The sequence below is a fragment of the Artemia sp. Qi Xiang Cuo genome, chromosome 16 (assembly GCF_049724085.1).
Source record: "Artemia sp. Qi Xiang Cuo chromosome 16, ASM4972408v1, whole genome shotgun sequence".
Classification (NCBI taxonomy): Eukaryota; Metazoa; Arthropoda; class Branchiopoda; order Anostraca; family Artemiidae; genus Artemia; species Artemia sp. Qi Xiang Cuo.
The window spans coordinates 58,603,549-58,628,691 of record NC_142809.1 but is presented as its reverse complement, the minus strand read 5'-3'; the positions used below and the strand labels follow the sequence as shown (position 1 = coordinate 58,628,691).

General features: G+C 35.6%; 1 protein-coding gene across 3 annotated transcripts in view; it reads right to left on the bottom strand.

Annotated features, from left to right (window-relative positions):
* LOC148943128 (KICSTOR complex protein SZT2-like) overlaps nt 1–25,143 on the bottom strand; it is a 495,507-nt gene that overhangs the window by 67,303 nt on the left and 403,061 nt on the right. For 2 of the 3 annotated variants that reach the window (XM_089102275.1, XM_089102278.1), the window contains 4 exons: nt 11,269–11,472; nt 9,969–10,067; nt 6,417–6,481; nt 3,868–3,990 (listed from right to left, as the gene is read on the bottom strand). In XM_089102275.1, coding sequence (XP_088958401.1) covers nt 3,868–3,990; nt 6,417–6,481; nt 9,969–10,067; nt 11,269–11,472 — 491 coding nt within the window. The remainder of the gene's footprint in view (nt 1–3,867; nt 3,991–6,416; nt 6,482–9,968; nt 10,068–11,268; nt 11,473–25,143) is intronic. The other variant, XM_089102276.1, reaches the window with a different exon arrangement.

The following is a 25,143-nucleotide window of genomic DNA, read 5'->3' as shown; positions in this document are numbered from 1 at the left end:
ATTTTAGTGTATCTAGAGATAAAAGAATTTTTAAAAGTAAATTTATTTTTCAGTTTTCCAGGGTGGCAAATATCTTAACCAATTTCCTCCCTTAATACTTTATTCAAAGTCACACTTTATATTGCCGGGTTTCACGTGTAACACTTCATGTTGAGACCGCGCTTAACACTCCTTCAAACAGTCTATAGTCATAACATTACCAGCAAACATTTAACCTTGTTTGAAGACTACATATTCTTTTACCTAACAGAATACTTCAAATAAATGCGTTAAAAAATGAGCTTTGAGCCTTTTCGCCATTGAACGTTGAATAATGCTTAGGGGACTTATTTGACCAAATTCACAGTAAACACATTTAAAAACATTGCCACGCCCTACTGCATAAAACATTATCAAAAACCCATATACATTTTCAACCATTCGTTCATTACAATCAAAACAAACAATAAATTTCTTTTTTCTTTAACTGAATTTATCTTTTCTTTAATTATCACTTCTGTTTAAATTTCCACCGCTTGAGATTTAAACAGAAAACCCCCTATAAATGTAAACAGTAATTTCCGCAAGATATTTACACAGAGGTTTGTTTTATTTTCAATTTCAGGGATTTCTTTAAATTGGCCTCTGAACGGTCAAAACCTGCAATAAATTTCTTTTTCTTTAATTAAAGCTATTTCTAACTAAACTGAAGTCAATTCCTTTAATGAACAGATTTGTTCTTTAGCGTTCACTCCTGTTTCAATTTCCTATCCTAGAAATTGAAACATGAAAAACTACTGAAAAAAAACAAAAAACAACAGGAATTGGGACTGGAATTTTAAGTAGAAAGTGTCAATTCTTTAATTTTAAGGAGTTCGTCAAGTTCACCCCTGGACAATTTTTAAAAAAAAAGCAGAGAATAAATATTGATCATGTCCGTAAGCTGGTAGTCAAAGCTAAATCATAACTGATTTAATTAGCTAAGCCTATGCACGCGCGTTCCTATTCCAAGCACGTTCATTTCCATTTACGCAAGAAGAGCAGAGCAAAAAAAATAAAGAAAAAAAAAATGAAAAAGAATAGTCTTTATAAAGAAAACAGAATAGCTCAATTACTTATACGAAATAAACATTAGAAAATATAATGATAAAAAAATAATGATAAATGAAAAGAAGATAGTGAACGTGCAAAACGCATGATCTTTTACGTGATAATGTGCAGATGTTGAAAAGAGGAACAAATCACTAATAACAGGATCAAAAGTGTACATGAATGAAGTTGATAAATAATAAGCCAAAAAGCCTGTCAGAAAATTGACATAAAAACGAAAAAAAAAAAAAAGTTTTATATAACCCTTTGTGAGGACTGGAGAAGAAAGCTTGCTCCTAACCCAAACACACACCCCCCCCCCACCCAAAAAAAGGGATTTTTTAAAAGTTTCAACTTACTCCCCCAACCAAGAAACAAAAAAGGATATACTTACCCAACTATGTACCAACCAATGAGATGTGCTCGCTTGCCTTTAGGCTTCAGGATAAAAAAAAAAAAAAACGTATGCTTTCTTGTGACCATCCCAAAAATAACCGACTCTGAATTTGAAAGTAGTAAGGAGAAACCATTGCTCATTTTACAGCATCACGCAATCGTTTTCAGATTAGCAATTGGCTGGCTGTTACGGATATTTATCAATTATACAAAAAAATTATATCAAGTTACATACATAAGGTTTATATGAAGAAAGCTTCCATAAAGAGGTAAAGCTATAGACAGGTAAGACCAGAGAAGCAAGTGAAGAGAAAGTAGCCTGCGTGCAAAATACTTCCAATTTTATTACTAGCAATAAAAGTAGGAATTAATTAACAATAAATGCTTCAAAAACATCGCGGGCGATGATTGAAGTAGACACAGGTCTTCTATTCAGAAACAGTCATTGATTTAGGCTTCCAACTTAAATGTATAAGGCATGAAATCCTACATTAATATGTTTACACAAGAAATAAAAAAAAATTTAGTGTTTATATTTAGTGCATTATTAGGAAGAAGAAAACAAATAAAAGACATGAGTGAACCAACACCCTTTTTTTATTTACGCATCCTCAACACACAAAGACACATTTTAGCAAAAGCGGCACATGAATAGAAGGTAGGACGCGTGCATCATAAATATTAACTTTGTTTACTAGTTTAAATTTTTTGAATTATTTAACAATGATTAAGTAATGTAAATTTCCCCCCCCCCCAAAAAAAAAAGTCGGGGTAAAGAAAATCAAACAAAATTATGCAAGAAGGTAATGCTTAGTAATACATAGATATAATAGGGCTCTTTTGTTTCTAAGGGGCCTGAGGGTTTCAGAAAAAGGGGGGGGGGTAAATTTCAAAAACACTGGTAATTCCTAACAAAGATTACTATAGAAAATGTAAGAAATAATAGGATGAAAATAAAAAAAAACTTTTATGGGCTTATGCTTTGTGCTTTCTTTAGATGGTGTAGAAAGGGATAATTTCAACTAAAAAATTGTGAAAAATTAAGGTTATTTCGTGGTATCATTCTTTAAACTAACATATACTTGGAATCATTTTTGGTGATTGGAGATTATGTCATCCTGCATGAATGGCAACTGTACCTAATTCCTGATTTTTATGTTGTGATTTTATGGTGTTTTTGCACCAACGACCCTATATCAATCCTAAAATGGTGTTACAAGTTACCATTAGGGCTGTTTTTCTTTGAACAGCAAAAACTTTGACAGATAACTTTGAACAGGAGTTGAAGGAGTTACTTGTTATTGGGAGAAATACAATATTACTTCTTTAAATCAAAAAGGCAAAGAAAAGTCAGACTAATGCACCATTATATGACCCAAATCGTGATCGAGCACAAATTTGATGCTGTGTGTCGGGAGGCAGGAATTGCAAAAGAATATTTCGTCTGATTGCATGAATTACCAACTAATTCAGATGGTATCGACCAGTAACCTAGTGATAAGTCTAGTCCAGCAGTTCCGCTGATGTTAGAAAAAGAGCACAGTTCGTTTGTCACTAGTTTTGTTCTAATCTGCTCCTTCCTACGACACCTCAATAATTATACAGGCTTAATTTTCAAATTCTTTATGCAAAAACAGTACAATTCTGCTTAATTGTAAAAGAGAATGGTGTTACAAGAATTATTGTAAATATAAGTAAACGCGGCATTTCCCCAATCTTAATTGTGCGCGAAAAATTGACAATTTGGTCCTGGCCTTGATGGCATTCGTCCTATCTCTCTGACTTCTATTTTTTCAAAAGTATATGAAAGCTTCAAGGTACTTCAAATACATATTTGTGTCATTATTTGTGGCTGTTATTTAACAATGCTAAGCCCCCCCCCCTACAAAAAAAAAAGAAAAGGCGAAGTAAAGAAAAATATTTAAGAAGAAAATGTTTAGCAGTACGTGCATATTATATGAATTTATTGTTTCCGTATGAAGGAATTCATCATAAATTATTATTTCCGTGGGAAATAATAATGGCAATTCCCTTAATTATAATAATAATTATAATCATAGAAAATTAAGAAATAATAAGGGAAAAACAATGGAGAAAAATAATCTAAGGCCGTGAATACCGTAGGATCCTATCACGCGTATATGACTGCAGTAATACAGAAAGATGTTTAATTATTTGCTCAGATTTTAACAGTGAAGACACGACCAAACCTGCTAAGTGTCGTATGGTGATTACAGCAGCCGGTAAGGTCACTTAAATCCAGGATAAAAAAAAATCACAAAAAAAAGAAAATAAATTAATAGCGAGTTCCACATATACCTCGAGCACAGAAATGCCTATTTTAGCAAGAGCACCAAGTGAAGAGAAAGCAGAGCCCGTGCAAAATAAGAAACGCTAATAAACCTTATTTCTCAGTAGATTAGCTGTACTCTTTGAGGAGCTCTCAGCCGATGAGGTCTTGAAAAGGCGCCTAGGTGTCTTTTGCTTCAAATCTGGTACTGAATGTGAGAAAACACGGAATCGTACCTATATCCATTATATTTGATTAATTTAACACAAGGTATATTTAAATCAATAATGCCTCAATTTGTATCTAGAATTAAAAAGGACACACTAATAACACAAAATACGCTCGAGCGTTACAGAATTAGAGCTTCGATATTTTAAGAATGTGTTAAAGAATAACATCTACATAAGAAAAACAGAAGCAAACACCAACAGATTCCAGAGGGGGTTCTAGATAATTCTCAAAAGGGAGGAATATAGATTGGACATTTTCAAAAGTTCATTCTTCTAATATATCCAGGGCCTTCTTATTTTTTTTTTTTGAAGTTTTCAAGAAGACTGAATTCTTCAATCTCGAAGTTTCAATCAGAAACTGTGATTTATACGTTTTCAGAGAATTTTTTCTTCTTTGAATATACCCCTAAGTTGGCAAAAAGTGATAGACAGATATTTGGAAGAAAGGTCATTCCAAGTTTAGAACAGGGAGGAGTTAGGTTTTTTACAATTTGAAACAGGTTATTTAAAAGCCTTAAATAAGTCAGTACTTAAAGCAACAAGGATAACTATCTTTTTGCCCTCTTGGACCTACAGTAGGTCTATTCATACCAGAGAATCACAATTTTCTTTGATTTTTCTTTTTTTTTCAAAATTATGAAGTTTTAAGGGCAGTATCACTTTTTCGTCAGTGTTGCTCCGTTGAACCATGAAAACAAATAGGCAAAACTAATTAGTTAAATTTTAAAACACTTTTCCTCCGTAAAAATGCAAACAATAAGAATATCTTGAGTCCCTAAGACAACTAGACATTCAAAGGCAAGCTTTACCTTATTAAGCTATTTGATACCATATATTTTTGGCTTACTTTGCTGATATTTTTCCCACGCTTCTTTTCTTCCTAATTTGGCACCTGTTACTCTAGGTTCACACAGAAACAGTTGCTGCGATAGGCAATATTCGTCAATTGCATCGATGAGCAATTTTAGTCGCCGTTATGTTCACACAGGATTTTTACGTCGTCCAACTTTTACCCGCAAAATATTCAAAATTAAAAGAGCGTGGTTGAAATGGATCAGAATGATGTTTTACTTCTTTCCCTTGCTGTGAGGCGAAAGAAGAAGAGAAATAGGCTAGGTTATGGTTGTCTAAATCAACAAAATAGAAGGAACCCCTATGGTGAAAGTGCAGAGATACTGCCCAATAGAACAGGATGTACAGTAAGAAATAAGTTGTTAATATCCTGCTTCTACTCAGAAGCACCTAGGCCTATGCACCTTTAGCCCAATAGACTGAATAATAAACAGTAGGAAAAAAGAAATTTTATCAAGGGTCTCTGCAACTTTACTGTGCCATATTACATGCCTTTCTTGCAGCTGCAGTAACATAAAAAGGTGGAACCACACTGACATAGGCTAATGGTTCTCACCTGGTAATCCTGTCGCTCTAGACACCTGCTCCCATGCTTTCAGGACCAAAACTGCATTTTTATGTCCCTTTTCCTTCTTTTCATAAATAATTTTATTAAACTTGACAGCCATCATTAACTTCTCAGTTTGATCGTTTTCATTTGTTTCTCCCATCGTTGCTGTTGTTTTGAAAAAATTGCTCGAAAAATCGCTCAGTTGCCCCACAAAAGTTGGATTTTTTCAACTCTGGGTAGTTGCTTGACGAAGCAACTAAAATTGCCAAAGTTGGCAACTAAATTGCGGCGACGGGCGAATTTCGCTCCTGTGTGAACATCTGTGTGAACCTATAGTTACTATCAAACGCTGCATAACTGCAAATGAACCTTTCTTCATTAAAACTGAATTTCTGATTTTACATAACTTTTTTATGGTATACATGGCTGTGCAAGGTCCCGCTTAACCAATTCAAAATATTTTTTTCATTTACACTGTCCTTTATGCCTTAATAATTATAAGAAGATTACAGGATTACAGGATTACAGGATTACAGGAAAGATTACAGGATTTTAACCAAGAAAGCATGATCACTAAATTGTAAACTAAATTGTAAAGCATGAAGATTGTAAACAGAAAATTAGAGATAAATTCATAAATTATTTTTTAGGATCAGAATAAAAGTCACAGAGATCACAGAAATAACAGCAAAATTGAAGCACTTATGTATTTAAAAATGACATGACTACTCTACTAGGCAACAAGAACTAAGTAAATAAACCTCATATAAATTATTATTCAAATATAATATTTCTCAAAACCCTTCTCTCAAATAAACCCACCATCACCTTCTTGATATTCTTTGGCAAGCAAGGGTCACACAGGCCAAATTTCAGCCCAGTCGATCGATTCATCTAGGACACAGAACAAAGGAACAGACAAGCAGAACACCTTATAGTATAGATAAGGTCACATATTTTTTTTTTCATTATGCAAATAATACTTTCTTTCGATTTAATAAAAAGAAAAAAATTAAATAGCCCGCCAAACCTGAGACTGGGCTCCAACTGTGGCTGGATCAGTGAGTCCACTAGCATGTCTTGATTTTACATTCGCTAGAAAAGAAAAGACAGTGCAGAAAAAGAATAGACAACAAATAGGAAGAAGGAGAAAATAAGGATTATATATTACATAAAAAAGACGAAAAAAGAGCAATTCATCCATAATCTAAGCTTAAAATAAAAAATTATGGAATAAATTTATTAGTTCTCCTCTTCGCGCTATCAGACAGTTCCTGGTAACGAACTGTAAGTAAGGAACGACCCGGCTCAATAGTAACCGAAACTCTAAAATAACGGAATTTTGATACCAATACCAATAGATACATCAAAAGAATCAGATTTTAATGCTGACTTCAAATATATAAGTTTCATAAAGTTTAGTCCGACCCTTCAAAAGCAACATGCCTGGAAAAAATTGCATGATTTTCTAAAAATAGGGGGAAAGACCCCCTAAAAGCGGTAGAACCTTAATGAAAATCACACCATTAGATTCAGAGTATCTGAGAACCCTACTGTAGAGGTTTCAAGCTCCTACGTGCAAAAATGTGGAATTTTGTATTTTTTGCCAGAAGAAAGATCACGGATGTGTTTTTTTTTCCAGGGGTGATCGTATTCTAGGACCCAAGGTTCCTAGAATATCGTGGGAGGGCTCATTCGAACGGAAATTAAAAGTTTTAGTGCCATTTTTAAGTGACCAAAAAAATGGAGGGCAAATAGGCCCCCTCCCAAACTCATTTTTTTCCAAAATCGCCCGATCAAAATTTTGAGATAGCCATTTTGTTCAGCATGGTCAAAAATATAATAACTATGTCTTTTCGGATAACTTAATCCCCCAAAGTCCCCGATGGGAGGGCTGAAAGTTATGAACTTTACCCAATGTTTACATATAGTATTGGTTATTGGGAAGTATATAGACGTTTTCAGGGGGATTTTTTCTGGTAGTGGGGGGGGGGTCGGGGTTATTTGGAAAGATCTTTCCATGGAAGAATTTTTAATGGGAGAAAGGACATTGCTACGAAGAGGGCGCTGGATTTCCCAGCATTATTTAAAAAACGATAAGAAATTAAGTAAAAAAAAAAAAATTCAATTGAAAGCAAGGAGCAATATTAAAACTCTAAAACGAGCAGAAATTATTACGCTCGTACGTATATGATTGGGTTCGCCCCCCTAGTCAATACCTCGCTCTTTAACTCAAAGATTTTTTAGTACTTTCATAAGAGCTATTTATTCTAATTAACGGCCTTTGTGATTAAGGTGTCATTTTTGCAGACATGGAACAAAATTCGAACTTTGGCGTAAAGAGCGAGGTATTGACAAGGAGGCGAACCCCCTAATATACGTATTAAAAATATATGAATACAGAAGTTTGTTATGTAAGTTAATTCGTAAGTTACGTATATTTATTACTAATAAAAACGTTCGTAAATGAAATTAAACAACTTCCGAGAAAGCCATTTACTGACATAAAAGTAAAATTAATATGCAATTTTTGTTTCAATTATTCGTGTACGATGAGCCAAAATCAAAACCTGCATTAATTCAAAAACATTCAGAAATTAAATAAAAAAACAAGTTTGTTTTAACTGAAAGCAAGGAGCGACATTAAAACTTAAAAAGAACAGAAATTATTCCGTATATGAAAGGGGTTGTCCCCTCCTCAACGCCTCGCTCTTTACGCTAAAGTTTGACTATTTCTCGCAGCTCTATTTTTTAAAACAATAAAGAACTTTAGCATAAAGAGCGCGGCGTAGAGGAGGGGACAGCCCCTTTCATATACGGAATAATTTCTGTCCGTTTTAGGTTTTAATGTCGCTCCATACTTTCAGTTAAAGAAACTAGTTTTTTTTAAGTTAATTCTCGTACATAGCACTAATCACTTTAATATATTTGTCTGGTGTACCATACAAGGTTAAAACATTTACTAAAGCTCTTCTATCAACAGAATAGAACGCTTGCTCATAATCTATAAAACTGAGGATCAAAGGGGTTTGAAAACTCAGGCACTTCTCAATTATTAGCCTAAGAGTGAGAATTTGGTCGATATATCCTCTATCTTTTCTAAAACCGCACTGTTCTTCTCTTAAAACTTTGTGTACGGCATTTCTCAGTCTAAAAAGTATCATATTACTAAGTAATTTGCTACCTACAGAGACAAGACTAATGCCCCGATAATTACCACACTTACTTTCATCACCTTTCTTATAAAGTAGTTTAATTAAGATTTTCCTAAAATCGTTAGATATTTCCCTTTTTTCAAAAATCATGATAATAATCTTCAGCGACTTATTTCAAACCTCAGAGCCACAATATTTAAGAAACTCATTTACCGCCCTGTTAGCACCTGAAGCCTTATTATTTTTTAGTTCTTTTAGTGCTGCCGCTAATTCTGCTTCACAAAAAATCTTCCTTCACATCCAAGCTATCACAAACTTTTTCATTCTCCTCTATATCTTTTCCTGCAACTCTATCTCGGTTTAGCAAATTCTTAAAATATTCATCTGAGTCACTCAAAATTCATCTGAGTCACTACTATCTCCGTCAGACGCTTCTACAGGGGCATATACTACTATAACTGATACCCTGAACTTTTTAGTCATAAAATGATCGATTAGTATTCTATTATCAATACCTTCCCAGCCTAAACAAGACTTAGCAGCTTCCTTATTCATCGAGAGCCCTACTCCCTGTCTATTTTCCCCATCCTTCCTGCTTCCTACCCCTGGGATATGAGTTTCTGAAACTCCTAGTAAATCCAGTTTGAATCATCTGAATTCGTCAGTCAAAATGTCGATACGATGGTCATTTTTCAACGTCGTAGCATTACAAGTTCCAATTTTCAATTTGAAGCGACAAAATAGTTTATTCTTTCTCTTCTTCTAAGTAATAGTGTAATACAGCGTTATATCGGAATGAACGTAATTTGGTAACAGAGTATATAATATGATCCTAGTTTTGCTTAACATAAACATTTAACATAGAAGAAAATATAACAAAGAATATCATATAGGCTACGCCACCCAGTTTAAACTAAAAATGATCATTGCAATACATACTTTAAGTCCGGAATACATGCTACTTAAAGCAAAATATAGAAATTTATTAAACTTTTTAGTTAAGCAAACTTGTAATACGCTTTTTTATTATTATATTTTTATACTAAACGTTTGACTAAGATAATTAACTTATCAAAATAATAAGGCTGAGTTCTGAGACGACATTAACCGCAGCGCTCACTGGAATGAAACCAATTCTGGTAGATCGCTATTATTTATTCGGCTAATTACATGATAAAAGAAATTCTAACCCTCAAACATAGACTGATAAGGAAAGGAAAGGGGTGCATCAACAAAATTTTGAAACTAATTCTAATAGGTCTCTATTGTTGATTCGGCTAGTTTTATGAAAAAGAAATTCAAACACAGACTGAAAAGGGAAGGAGGGGGATACATCCACAAAGTTGTGAAAATTAGAAATTTTTCGGAAGGGTGAGTTGAATATATGAACGAAATTTTTTGAAAAGTTTTAAAAAGAAGTACTTTACCTTGGCTACCACTTTGCTCAGCCGCATGGGATACATACGTCATCGGGCCACCAAACGAGACAGATCTTGCTCTTGGATCAGCAAAGTCGTATTGTAGTCCTACAAGTACGGTAAATAAAAAAATGGAAAAAAACAAGCTATTACTTTATAAAACCGCTTCTTTGCCTGCTATAAAACAAAGTTTTTGACGGAAAAAAAAGAGAAAAAAAGAAAAGAAAAAAGGATGTGGGTTCTCATTTGCCGTTTCCTAAGTTTTATTCTTCACTTTTAGTACATTCATCTGAAAAGAGGGCCACCGTTTTCTACGCCTCGCGTCGTTAAACTTATCATAGGTCCACCATAGCGCCGTTCTTCTATGCTCTGACAAGGTATTGAAAAAAAGAGAGAAAAAATTAGGCTGTTTTAACAATGGCGGTGAATGATAAAACTATTTTCAAATTTTTGACCTAATGTATCCTGTGGTAGCGCAATAGATTGATCTCTGCTTGGCAAGACGGGGCCCACGGTTTGATCCCAGCTGCCACAAGATCGTGCGAGAGACTTACTATCTCTTCCTGTAAAAAGGACCTGGAAACTGAAACGTCGACAGTTGTCGAAGCCCTATGCATCATCAATCGCTCAGTAAATTACCCTAAACATCAACTGCGTTTAATTTATTAATGTTTTAAATTTCATATTACAACTATCATGGTTTCAACCAGAAAATACGTATTTATCCTTGACCAAATGCTCTTGCCCTTCGGTCAGCAAAATTCAGAATGAAGTCCTGTAAGCACAGCAAGTCCAGACAAAATGTGGAAAACAATCTTTCGGATAAAAAAAAAAAAAAAAAAAAAAAAAAATCTTCGGTCTTACAAAAACAATGCCAGCCACAAATCGGTTAAAAATTTGGTTCAATTTGTTTTAAACAGAAGTTTTTGACTCTGGTAACAGCAAGGACAGGGAGAATCTAGCAACAAGAAAGATAAATAGACTAAATTTATAATCCTTCAGCTCTTTAAGAAGAAAACGAATAATATGCAATGTAAACAAAGGGTTAAGTTCCCTATTTTAAGCTGCCTTAAACAAGGGTTTCTAGCTCTGATGCAGCAACAACAGGGTTAAATCAATTTATCTTACAATATTTATGATATGTAAGTACAGGGAGAGAGAAAAACAAATAATATAAATAGATCGTCAATTTTCTATAGAGTAGAATTTGTTTAAGGACCAACGATACATGCTTCTCAGTTTTATACCAAATTAAAACTAAAAATGGATAAACCACCACCAAATAATTAAAAAATATAGTTCAACTTGCCTTGAACAGGAGTTTCTGGCTCTGACACAGCAACGACAGGGAACTGGTTCTCTGACTGATTGCACAAAGGGTGGACAAGCATTTTGTTCTCCATGAACAGGTCCCAAAGGGCATGCTGTATACAGCTAGTGAAGAGCTGCACGAGTCTATCTTCATTTCTAGTTCCCCTGTCCCAGAGTCGAAACTCAATGAGAGCACCAGAGCCTAAAGAAAACAGATAAAAGAAAATCTGCTTTAGAAACTCGCTGCTGGTGCGAGTCAAACCCACAAGCACTCCTGGAACTAGCCAAAGCTTCTACCCATATTTTAAAGCATATCCTTCCTCTGGAATAAGCAATTTTGCGAAAGAGCTAAAGCTGTAACTGCCATCAAAGAGTATGTTAAGGTATATGTTCCCTCTGAAACAAGCGATTTTACGACAAGGCTACAGCTGTAACTTACACCAAATGGTATATTAAGGGGTAGGTTCCCTCTGATTTTGCGACAAGTCTACAGCTGTAATTTGCACCACAAGGAATATTAAGCTGCATGTTCCCACTGATTTTGCAACACAGCTACAGTTGTAACTTGTACCAAACGGAATATTAAGATATATGTTCCAGTTGATTTAAGCCATTTTGACACAAGGCTACAGCTGTAACTTGGACCAAACGGTATATTAAGGTGCAAGTTCCCTCTGTTTTTACGACAAGGCTACAGCTATAATTTGCCCAACACGGAATATTAAGGTGTATGTTCCCTCTGATTTTGAGACAAGGCTACAGTTGTAACTTGTACCAAACAGAATATTTAGGTATATTTTCCGGCTGAAATAAGCGATTTTATCACAAAGCTGCAGCTGTAACTTGCACCAAACAGTATATTGAGGTATATGTTCCCTCTGAAACAAGCGATTGTGTGACAAGGCTACAGCTGTAACTTGCACCAAACGGTATATTAAAGTATTTGTTCCTGCTGAAATAAGCAAATTTTTCAGAAGGCTACAGCTGTAACTTGCACCAAATAGTATATTAAGGTATATGTTTCCTCTGAAACAAGCGAATTTGTGACAAGACTACAGCTGTAACTTGCACCAAACGGTATACTAAAGTATTTGTTCTCGCTGAAATAAGCGATTTTGCGACAAGGCTACAGCTGTAACTTGCACCAGGTGGTATATTAAGATGCATGTTGCCCCTGATTTTGCGACAAGGCGACAGCTGTAATTTGCACCACACGAAATATTAAGGTGTATGTTCCCTCTGATTTTCCGACAAGGCTACAGCTGTAATTTGCACCACACGGAATATTAAGGTGTATGTTCCCTCTTATTTTGCGACAAGGCTACAGTTGAAACTTGAACAAAACGGAATATTAGTGTATAAGTTCCAGTTGAAATAAGCGATTTTGTCATAAGGCTACAGCTGTAACTTGCACCAAACAGTATATTAAGGTATATGCTTCCTCTGAAACAAGCGAATTTGTGACAAGGCTACAGCTGTAACTTGCACCAAACGGTATATTAAAGTATATATACCCGCTCAAATAAGCGATTTTGTCACAAGGCTACAGCTGTAACTTGCGCCAAATAGTATATTAAGGTATATGTTCCCTCTGAAACACGCGATTTCGTGACAAGGCTACAGCTGTAACTTGCACCAAACGGTATATTAAAGTATTTGTTCCTGCTGAAATTAGCGATTTTGCGACAAGGCTACAGCTGTAACTTGCACCAAATAGTATATTAAGGTATATGTTTCCTCTGAAACAAGCGAATTTGTGACAAGACTACAGCTGTAACTTGCACCAAACGGTATACTAAAGTATTTGTTCTCGCTGAAATAAGCGATTTTGCGACAAGGCTACAGCTGTAACTTGCACCAGGTGGTATATTAAGGTGCATGTTCCCTCTGATTTTGCGACAAGGCGACAAGTGTAATTTGCACCACACGAAATATTAAGGTGTATGTTCCCTCTGATTTTCCGACAAGGCTACAGCTGTAATTTGCACCACACGGAATATTAAGGTGTATGTTCCCTCTTATTTTGCGACAAGGCTACAGTTGAAACTTGAACAAAACGGAATATTAGTGTATAAGTTCCAGTTGAAATAAGCGATTTTGCCATAAGGCTACAGCTGTAACTTGCACCAAACAGTATATTAAGGTATATGCTTCCTCTGAAACAAGCGAATTTGTGACAAGGCTACAGCTGTAACTTGCACCAAACGGTATATTAAAGTATATATACCCGCTGAAATAAGCGATTTTGTCACAAGGCTACAGCTGTAACTTGCGCCAAATAGTATATTAAGGTATATGTTTCCTCTGAAACACGCCATTTCGTGACAAGGCTACAGCTGTAACTTGCACCAAACGGTATATTAAAGCATTTGTTCCCGCTGAAATAAGCGATTTTGCGACAAGGCTACAGCTGTAACTTGCACCAGGTGGTATATTAAGGTGCATGTTCCCTCTGATTTTGCGACAAGGCGACAAGTGTAATTTGCACCACACGAAATATTAAGGTGTATGTTCCCTCTGATTTTCCGACAAGGCTACAGCTGTAATTTGCACCACACGGAATATTAAGGTGTATGTTCCCTCTGATTTTCCGACAAGGCTACAGCTGTAATTTGCACCACACGGAATATTAAGGTGTATATTCCCTCTGATTTTGCGACAAGGCTACAGTTGAAACTTGTACAAAACGGAATATTAGTGCATAAGTTCCAGTTGAACTAAGCTATTTTGTCACAAGGCTACAGCTGTAAACTGCACCAAACAGTGTATTGGGGCATATGTTCCCTCTGAAAAAAAAAAAAAAACAATTTTGCCACAAGGCTACAGCTATAACTTGCACCAAATGGGTACTTATATCATCTCAGATTTCTATTCACCAAGCCATAATATGATACTACTTAAAACTTTCATTGGAGAAGGATCTAAACTTCCTTAAAAAACAAGAATATTGCGATTTTCACCAATTTTCTATTCATATTCAACGTATTTTTAATCTAAAAAACCATTCAAAAATGTAATTCGGTTGATGAATAGGGCTGAGTCTCAACTATGAAATGGTAACGTAATTTTTGTTTTTGTTGATGTATTTGAACCATAGGGGAGCAAAAACCAAAAACAAAAAAAAAACAAAAAAACACAAAAAAAAAAAAGGAATTCATGAGATATTTATGAGATTTTTATTTCAAAAAAATCGCTATCACAAGCCCACAAAGGGCTGAATTCGGACTTTGGAGTCGACAATATAAATGGTTACACTAAAAATGCAAAGAACAACAACGAAATAGAGAAAACCATAATGAACAATCATTTAAAAGTCGATAATTAAACTGTAAAAAGTCAATTAAAAATTAAAAAGATAAAAAATTGTCAAACTACACTTAGAGTTAGACATATGGACATTAAAAACTGGTAGAAAGTGGTCGAACTAAACTGATAGCTAGACATCAATGCATTTAATTTTCAAGGGACAGTAAGAAAATGCCAATAGTTCAACTGCAATAAATCAATAAAAGAGTTAAAAACAATAAAAACTGGTCAAGAAAGGGGGGGGGGGCAAGCAAAATAGTGCAAGAACCTGGGCAGTACTGGGCTAATAAACAAAAAAGAGGGGAAAAAAGAAACTACTGAGAAATTTTATTCATTTTTCTGTCATGAACAGGACAAAAGTTTTTTCGTATCTTGAAATAATGCGGCAACTGGGGGACAAAGCAAGGATGGGCTCAGAAACAGTTCGAGGCGGCTGTATTCTGGATGGGGAGTTACGTTTGGGGAAAATACTTGCCGTTCGAGGGTTTGTTGTGGCATTTTTTGCAAAACGGAGGCACAACGAAACCCTCCTTTGCTCCAGTGTTTTCAGACTAGATTTTTTTAGGAGCAGAGAGTATGGCACCTTGCCTTCTTTGAAAATTATTCACAAGGCCCTTTTTTGAATTGATTCGATTTTTTCCGATTCTCCGCGAGAGATGCCAGGGTGCCAAACTGGACAAGCATATTCTAGATGCGGGCGGACAAAAGACGTGTAAATTCGTAAGGAATGGGAAGGGGGGACGCTAAATTTATTTAGGAGCTTAAGGAGGGCGATAGACATATTAGCTCTATGAATGATATTTTTAATGTGGATATCCCAATTTAAATTTGAAGAAATGTGACGCCAAGTATTTTAAATGAGGACATAGAAATTTCAGGAGGGATAAAATTAAGAAAACAGGGTGAGAATATGAAGAAACTCTAAATGGGCATTATCATGAACTTAGAGGCATATACTCTCATGTCTAAGTCTAAGGCCTCGTCACTAATTTTATTGAGGATATTCATAGGGTCACTTATTAAATTTCTGAAGCAAGTTTCAACAACCTTTAAGTCATCAACAAATTTCCATCGGTCAGGAAATCCCTTTGCGAGGCTGTTGATCATTACTGAATAAAGGAGGGGACCTAGGAGAGTACCTTGGGGTATGCCGTTGTGGACAGGGAGAGGATTTGAATAATGATTTTAGTATTTGACAACTTGCGATCTATTTGTTAAGAAGGGGGCAACCAATTTCACCAGTAAGGGATCAATATTGTACTCGTTGACAAGTTTCTCAATCAAAATATTGTGGTTAACAAGGTAAAATACATTTTGAAGGTCGATTGAAATTAAATCTACTCCGGATCTGGGCTTTCCGAGGATTTTCTTGATGTGGTCAATAAGAGAAACGAGGTAAGGGAAGTAGAGGGAAATTTTAGGCTCCCGAATTGCTTCGAGTCAGTATGAGGTAGAATTTTTTCCTTCGGCCAATCTGCAAGTAATACTTCATAAAGTTTCGAGAAAATAGAAGTAAGAGTTATAGGCCGGATGCCGTTCACACCAAGCTTTCCATTTTTCTTTTTCGAAGGGGTTATGAAACCCTGTTTCCAAATTGTAGGAATTTGCCCAGACTTGATAATCTTGTTAAACAGGAAATACAAGGGCTTAGAAAAGAAATCACCGAAGGCACTAATAAGAGGAAAGGGGATATCCAAAGGACAAAGACTTGTCTTTCTTAGTTTTTGAATTCTTCTTTCTATCTCAGACGGAGAAACAGTGGGCAAAGAAGGGGAAAGGGCTCCTGATGGTAATTGGTCGGACAGTGGTGGAAGACTCTGGACAATGGAAGCGAAAAATTTATTGTGATTATTGGCAGTAATATCAGGGGACTCGGGTAGATTGAAGTTAAGCTGTTCAAGCCTCCTGCCACACAGCTTTTTAACCTCAGAATACCAGTTTTTTGGTTTATTAGTAAACAATACTTCGACCTTATTTTTGTAGTACGATCGTGCCAATTTGCGAATTTCTCTTTTAATTGATTTTCTTAGTTTACTGGCTTCATCTGGTTTACCATTTTTGAAAAGCTTCAATTTGGTTCTAATTAATGTTTTTATAGTTTGGTTAATAAAGGGTTTGTCACTTGAGCAATTTTTAAAATTTTTGTCCGGAAAGCAAATTTGATAATTGTCAATTAGATTTTTGTGGACAAAAGTCATTTTCTCATCAAAATTTTTTAAACTATAAATATCGGACCAATCTTTAGAATTCAACCACATACCAAAAGTAATAAGACCAGAATTTTGAAGGGGACTATAACTGCCATAAGTTATTGAGAAAGAATGATTAAAATTGGAGGAGGGGGATAAAAGAATCGAACGATGATAACTCCCACCTAATGGAGGCAGAGCTGAGGGAGGGTTGTAAAAATTATACATATTAGTTAAAATAACATCAAGAGAGGTATTTCCCCGAGTCGTTGGTATTTTTACAAACTGATTAACTTTTATTGATGAGCAAAAATAATACATTTTAATGTCGTTTGCATTGCCAATAAAAAAAGACCAGCATTGGGGTATTTAGAAATAACAAAATCAGCACTTGTCTGCAATTGCTGGATGAATTTACGTTTTGACTCGATATTTTGATTTGGGGAGTAATAGAATACGGCTATTGCAATAATATTAAATGGACGAGGGAGAACTTTTGGTCTCATACTTAGCCAGAGGATTTCATCGTACTCGGATAAACTAATTGTCACTGACCTCTGGATCTGGAATATTGATTGAGTTCTCATTTAAGTTGTCACTGACCTCTGGAACTAGGTGACCGATTAAATTCATATTTGAGTTGACGCTTGCTTCAATAATATTCATGTGTTGGGAGTTGTTGCTTGTGGATTGAATTGCAGTTGGTTTCAAATTGGCGTTTTTTTTTTTTATTTGTATTCACAGACTTAAGTGTGCTCTTAATTATGTTCCCAATAAGATCAATGAAAGTAGAAATTTCGTTGGTAATTAACTCGAGTTTTTTTAGCACTAAAAGGGAGGGGGGGGAAGGGTCACATAGGGGGCTGGAATCACAATTGCCACAAAGGAAAATTTTCAGTCTGGCAGGAGACATCATTAGGAGGCTCACAATTAGATTCAAAATCCGTCTGGGTACTGGCATCTATAGTTTCTAGCAGAAAATCAGTCTGGCAACTGGCAACACTGGTTAATACTGGTAGGGGAGTAGTCTGACACTCGCTTTGGGCTGCAATGAAAGCTTTACAATCCCTTTGGCAAGTCGGGGCAAGGGGGGACGACCTGATATCATTTAAAATTTCTTTTAAGGAAGAGTTTATTTCTGACAATCGGCGTCGTGGGGTATCATTAGCTTTCGAAGAATTAGGGGTGGTATATTCTTGATTTTTGGTGATGTTTTGTTTCGAGGAACAATCCAAACATAACCAGTTCTTATTCCACTGGGAACGTTCTATCCCCGCACAATGCTCATGAATGGAAGAGTTGCATGTACTACATACCCGGCAATTGATTGTTGCCCTTAATCTACACTCAGGACACACTCTCTTAAAGTCCTTTGGTTGTCCTTTAGTCATTTGGTTGATCAAACAGTTCGTGGTAACGAACTGTAACTAAGGAGCGACCCGGCTCAATGGTAACCGAAACTCTAGAAAACGGTATTTTGATACAAATAGATACATCAAAAGAATCTAATTTTAATGCTGATTTCAAATATATCATTTTCATCAAGTTTAATCCTACCCATCAAAAGTTACGCGCCTGAGAATATTTGGCTGATTTTCGAAAAAAGGGGGAAAGACCCCCTAAAAGTAATAGAACCTGAATGAAAATCACACCATCATATTCCGCGTACCAGAGAACCCTACTGTAGAGATTTCAAGCTCCTATCTACAAAAATGTGGAATTTTGCATTTTTTGCCAGAAGAAAGATCACGGGTGCGTGTTTATTTGTTTTTTGTTTTTTTTCCCAGGGGTGATCGTATCGACCCAGTGGTCCTAGAATATAGTGGGAGGGCTCATTAGAATGTAAATTAAAAGTTCTGGTGCCCTTTTTAAGTGACTAAAAAATGGAAGGCAACTAGGCCCCCTCCCACGCTAATTTTTTTTCCAAAGTCACCTGATCAAAATTTTGAGATAGCCATTTTGTTCAGCATGTTCGAAAATATTATAAGTATGTCTTTTAGGATGACTTAATCCCCCGAAGTTCCCGGAGGGAGGGCTGAAAGTTATGAACTTTATCCAATGTTAACATATAGTATTGGTTATTGGGAAGTACACAGACGTTTTCAGGGGAGATTTCTCCTGGTAGTGGGGGGGGGGTGGTTCGGGGGTTATTTGGGAGGATCTTTCCATGAAGGAAGTTTTTATGGGGGAAGGGAAATTTCTATGAAGGGGACGCCGGACTTCCCAGCATTATTTAAAAAAAGATCAGAAATTAAATATAAAAAACAAGTTTTTCAACTGCAACAGCAGCAACATCAAAACTTTAAACGAACAGAAAATATTACATATATGATTGGGTTCACCCCATAGTCAATACCTCGCTCTTAAGCCAAAGATTTCTTAGTACTTCCATAAGAGCTATTTATTCTAATTAACGGCCGTTGTGATTTAACGGTCATTTTTAAAGAATTAGAACAAAATTCGAACTTCCACGTAGAGAGCGAGATATTAACTAGGGGGCGAACCCCCTAATATACGTATTAAAAATATATAAATATAGAAGTTTGTTACGTAAGTTAATTCGTAAGTTACGTATATTTATTACTAATAAAAACGTTCGTAAATAAAACTAAACAAGTTTCGAGAAAGCCCTTTAACCCAATAAAAGTAAATTAATATGAAAATTGTGTTTTTAATTATTCATGTACGGTGAGCCAAGATCAAAACCTGCATTTATTCAAAAACTTTCAAAAATTAAATAAAAAAAAAGTTTTTTAAACTGAAAGTAAGGAGCGACATTAAAACTTAAAACGAACAGAAATTATTCTTTATATGAAAGAGGCTGTCCCCTCCTCAACGTCTCGCTCTTTACGCTAAAGTTTGACTTTCTCACAACCCTTTTTTTTAACAATGAATAACTTTAGCTCAAAGAGCGAGGTGTTGAGGAGGGGGCAGCCCCTGTCATATACGGAATAATTTCTGTTCGTTTCAAGTTTTAATGTCGCTCCTTACTTTCAGATAAAAAAACTGGTTTTTTTTTATTTAATTAATATAAAGGGTTAAAAAATTCAATTCACCTGATGGCTGGTGACAAAATCCAGAAGTTAGGTCACAGTTAATCAACTTTGTCACTGAATTGGTTGTCCTTTAGTCATTTGGTTGGTCAAACAGTTCGTGGTAACGAACTGTAAGTAAGGAGCGACCCGGCTCAATGGTAACCGAAACTCTAGAAAACGGTATTTTGATACAAATAGATACATCAAAAGAATCAGATTTTAATTTTGATTTAAAATATATAAGTTTTATTAAGTTTGAGTGTAACCATCAGTAGTTACGCACCTGAGAAAATTTGGCTGATATTAAAAAAAAGGAGGGAAGATCCCCTAAAAATTATAGAACCTTAATGAAAATCAGACCATCATATTCAGCGTATCAGAGAACCCTACTGTAGAGGTTTCAAGCTCCCATCTACAAAAATGTGGAATTTTGCATTTTTTACCAGAAGAAATATCACGGGTGCGTGTTTATTTATTTTTTTTTTTTTTTCCCAGGGGTGATCGTATCGACCCAATTATCCTAGAATATCGTGAGAGGGCTCATTTGAATGGAAATTAAAAGTTATAGTGCCCTTCTTAAGTGACCAAAAAAATGGAGGGCAACTAGGCTCCCTCACACGCTTATTTTTTTCCCAAAGTCATCTGATAAAAATTTTGAGATAGCCATTTTGTTCAGCATGTTCAAAAATATAATAAGTATGTCTTTTAGGTTAACGTAATCCCCCGAAATCCCCGGGGGGAGGGCTGAAAGTTATGAACTTTACCCAATGTTAACATATAGTATTGGTTATTTGGAAGTATACAGAAGTTTTCAGGAGGTTTTTTTTATGGTAGTGGGAGGGAAGGGTGGCTCGGTGGTTATGTTGGAGGATCTGTTCATGAAGGAAGTTTTCATGGGGGAAGGGGAATTGCCATGAAGGAGGCGCCGGACTTGCCAGCATTATTTATTTAATTATTTAACGGATGCGTTTTTATTTGTTTGTTTGTTTGTTTTTTTTTCCCAGGGGTGATCGTGTCGACCCATTGGCTCTAGAATATCGCAGAGGGGCTCATTCGAACGGCAATCGAACTTTCTAGTGCCATTTTTAAGTGACCAAAAAAATAGAGTTTAAGTAGTCTCACTCCCATGCTTATTTTTTTCCAAGAATTTCTTGATCAAATTTTTTAGTCATCGATTATGTACAGCATGGTTGAAAATATGATAACTTTGTCTTTTAGGGTGACTTAATCCCCCGAAGTTCCCAGAGGGAGGGCTAAAAGTTATAAGATTTACCCAATGTTAACAAATAGTATTGGTTATTGGGAAGTATACAGAAGTTTTCAGGAGGTTTTTTTTTCTCGTTGTGGGAGGTAAGGGTGGGTCGGTGGTTATGTTGGAGGATCTGTTCATGAAGGAAGTTTTCATGGGGGAAGGGGAATTGCCATGAAGGAGGCGCCGGACTTGCCAGCATTATTTATTGGTTATTGGGAAGTATACAACCATTTTCAGCAAGGATTTTTTCTGGAGGGGGGGGGGCTAAAGGAGGGGGTTACTCTGGAGAATATTTCCGTGGAGGATGTTTCTTTGGGGTAAGGGACATTTCTATGAAGGGGGCGCCGGATTTCCAAGCATTATTTAAAAAACGATCAGAAATTAAATAAAAAAACAAGTTTTTTGAACTGAAATGTAAGAAGGAATATTAGAACTTATAACCAACAGAAATTATAACGTATGTAACGGGGTTGTCCCCCAAGTCAAAACCACGCGCTGTACGCTACATTTTTTTTTTTTTTATTTAAAAATATCAATATTTTATAATTCAAAGGAATTGTTTATTCATGTGGTTTTTAATACAATTTTTTTTTAACTTTTAACGTAACGAGCGTCTTTTTGACTAAGGGGAGAACCCCTTCATATACGTATTAACATAGGCGAAATAAAAAAAAACCAATAAAAAAACAAGCGATAAGGCTCAATAGCAATCTAAACTTTGAAAAACGGAGTTTTGATGTCAATAATTGTGTCGAAAAAATTGGATTATAGTTTTGATCCTAAATATATAAATTTGGTTAAGTTTAGTATTACTCATCAAAGGCTAGGAGCCTGAGAAAATTTACTCGATTTTTTAAAGAGGGGGGAAACATCCCCTACAAGTGAAAGAATTTTAATGAAAATCACACCGTCAGATTCAGCGTATCAGAAAACCCTATTACATAGGTTTCAAGCTCATATCTGCAAAAATCTGCAACTTTGTATTTTTTGCCAGAAGAAAAATATACGAATATAGAAGTTAGTTACGTAAGTTAATTTGTAAAGACATCCATTTAGCAAAAGAAAAGTAAAATTTTTATGCAAATAAAAGCTGAATTAACTAAAAAACGATCAGAAATTAAATAAAAAAAAACGAGTTTTTTAAAATGAAAGTAAGGAGCGACATTAAAACTTAAAACGAACAGAAATTATTCCTTATATGAAAGGGGCTGTCCCCTCCTCAACGCCTCGATCTTTACGCTAAAGTTTGACTCTGTCTCACAACTTTATTTTTTAAAAAAAAAAAAAACTTTAGCCTAAAGAGCGAGGCGTTGAGGAGGGGACAGCCCCTTTCATATACAGAATAATTTCTGTTCGTTTTAAGTTTTAATGTCGCTCCTTACTTTCAGTTTAAAAAACTTGTTTTTCTTTTTATTTAATTCCAGTAAAGCGCCAATGACGCAGTAGGTTTTAGGCTTCTGCAGTGAGACGATACCCAAACTCTTGTTTGTAGTTATTTTTATTCGATTCAAACTTGATTTGCATATTCAATTTAAGTTTACTCGTTTTAAGATTTATTTATTAATTTACATTAATATATATTTTATGTTTGTTCGCATTGATTGTTTATTTAATTTCTGTTCGTTTTAAGTTTCATTTATACTTTAATAGCAAAATATTTCTTTTCGTTTTTAGATTGATTTTCATATTCAATCTAAGCATTACTCGCTTTAAGATCTATTTATTCATTTATCTTATTACTTGTTGTATTTTTTTTGATATGATTGTTTATTTAATTTATGTTAATTTTGGATTTCATTTATTCTTTAATAGTAATTTATGGTAGTTTTTAGTTTGTATTTTAAGAGGTATTTTTATCTCCTTATCTTAAGTTTAAAATGGCCTTTAATTTTATTTGAAAAACTTATTTTTCGGAAAGTTTTTTTTTAATTAATATTGAGTAATGTCTATAGCATTATATTGCCTCCCTGTGTAAAGAGTACCGGTGGGATCATTTGTTAAAGCTATCATATTGAGAAAACAGAAGTCAACCATATGCAGCGCGCCAGCGCTGCCTAAGTAAAGAACGATGTGGGCACAATGTGTGTGTTTTTTTTTCTTCATCCGGGCACTTCGTATCGAAGGAGTTGTCGTACAAACTTCGAAAAATGCTCATTCAATTGGAAATTGGATTGACTTGTACCCTTTTCAATAGTCAAAAGTGATTGGAGGGCAACTAGACCCCCCCAAGCCCATTAATTCCCAAAACACATCCAATCCAAATTTTGAGATAGCTATTTTGTTCAGCGTAGTTGATTTCCAGATAGAAAATATATTTTTGAGGAGGAAACTCCCCCACAACCCTCGGGGCAAGGGTTTTAAGTTACGCCCTGAGGGCATATAAGAACGATGTACTATGTATTAAATTTTTCCTTTAGAGCAGGGCACTTCATATGGAAGGGATCGTCGTAGAAACTTCAAAAATGGCTCATTCGATTGGAAATTGAGAGTTCTAGTGCCCTCTTTAATAGTCGAAAGTGATTGAAGGTCATCTATCCCCCCCCCCCCCACGCCCATCATTCCCCCAAACAAATCCAATCAAAATTTTGAAATAGCCATTTTGTTCAGCGTAGTTGATTTCAAGATAGAAAATATATTTTTGAGGAGGGCACTCCCCCACAACGCCCAGGGCAAAGGTTTTAAGTTATGCCCTGGGGGCATATAAGGTTTTTATAGAAGCCGTTGTAGTAGAAACTTAAAAACAGGCTCATTCGATTGGAAATTCGAAGGGCTAGTACCCTTTTTAATAGTCGAAAGTGATTAGAGGGCAAATAGCCCCTCTCCTAAGCCCATCATTACCCCAAACACATCCAATAAAAATTTTGAGATAGCCGTTTTGTTCAGCGGAGTTGACTTCCAGATAGAAAATATTTTTTCGGGGAGGACACTCCCCACAGCATTCAAGGCAAGGGTTTTAAGTTATTCCCAGGAGGAATATAAGGTTATTAGAGAAAGCGTTGTCGTAGAAGCTTCAGAAAAGCTCTTTTGATTGGAAATTCAAAGGGCTATTGCCGTTTTTAATAGTCGAAAGTGATTGGAGAGCAACTCGCCCCCCCCCTACGTCCATCATTCCCCCAAACACATCCAATAAAAATATGAGATAGCCATTTTGTTCAGCGTAGTTGATATTCCGGTTATAAAATATATTTTTGAGGAGAAAACTCCCCCAAAAACCTCAGGGCAAAGATTATAAGTTATGCACTGGGGGCATATAAGGTTTTTATTGAAATCTTTGTCGTAGAAACTTGGAAAAGCGTTCATTTGATTTGAAATTCAAAGGGATAGTACCCTTTTTAATAGTCGAAAGTGATTTGAGGGCAACTAACCCCCCTCTCACGCCCACCTTTTGCCCAAACACATCCAATCAAAATTTTTAGATAGCCATTTTATTCAACGTAGTTGAAAGTTTTGGAAATTAGGCACAATGGCACATGTTGACACAATGTATTATCTATTAATTTTTTCCTTTAGAGCAGGGCACTTCGTATCGAAGAAGTTGTCGTAGAAACTTCGGAAAGCGAAAACTTCAGAAACCACCCTAAAAGACCTTAGGGTAAGGTTCGTAATTTATGCCCTGGGGGCATATAAGGTGTTTAAAGAAAGCGCTGTCGTCTCCAAAAGGGCTCATTCGATTGGAAATCGAAAGGCCTTGTGCCCTTTTTAATAGTCGAAAGTGATTGGAAGGCTTGACATTTTTATAGTGCAGATCAAAGTGGGTATAATGTGTTATTTTTTGTTTGTTGTTGTTGTTTAGACCAGGGCACTTCGTATCGAAGGAGTTGTCGTGGGAACTTCGAAAAGGGCTCATTCGATTGAAAATAGAAAGGGCTGATGCCCTTTTTAATAGTCGAGTGTGAATTGAGGGCAACTAATCCCCCTTCCACTCCCACCCTCCCACGCCCTTCCTCCCACGCCACCCCTCCCATTTCTGCTCTTAAAATTTAACCAAATCATAATAGCGTAAGTGTATCCAATATGTCAAAGAAATTAAATAGATCTCTTTGCAAATGGTATCAAGTTTTTCATTTCAGGTCTACTAGAGGAGTTATGAA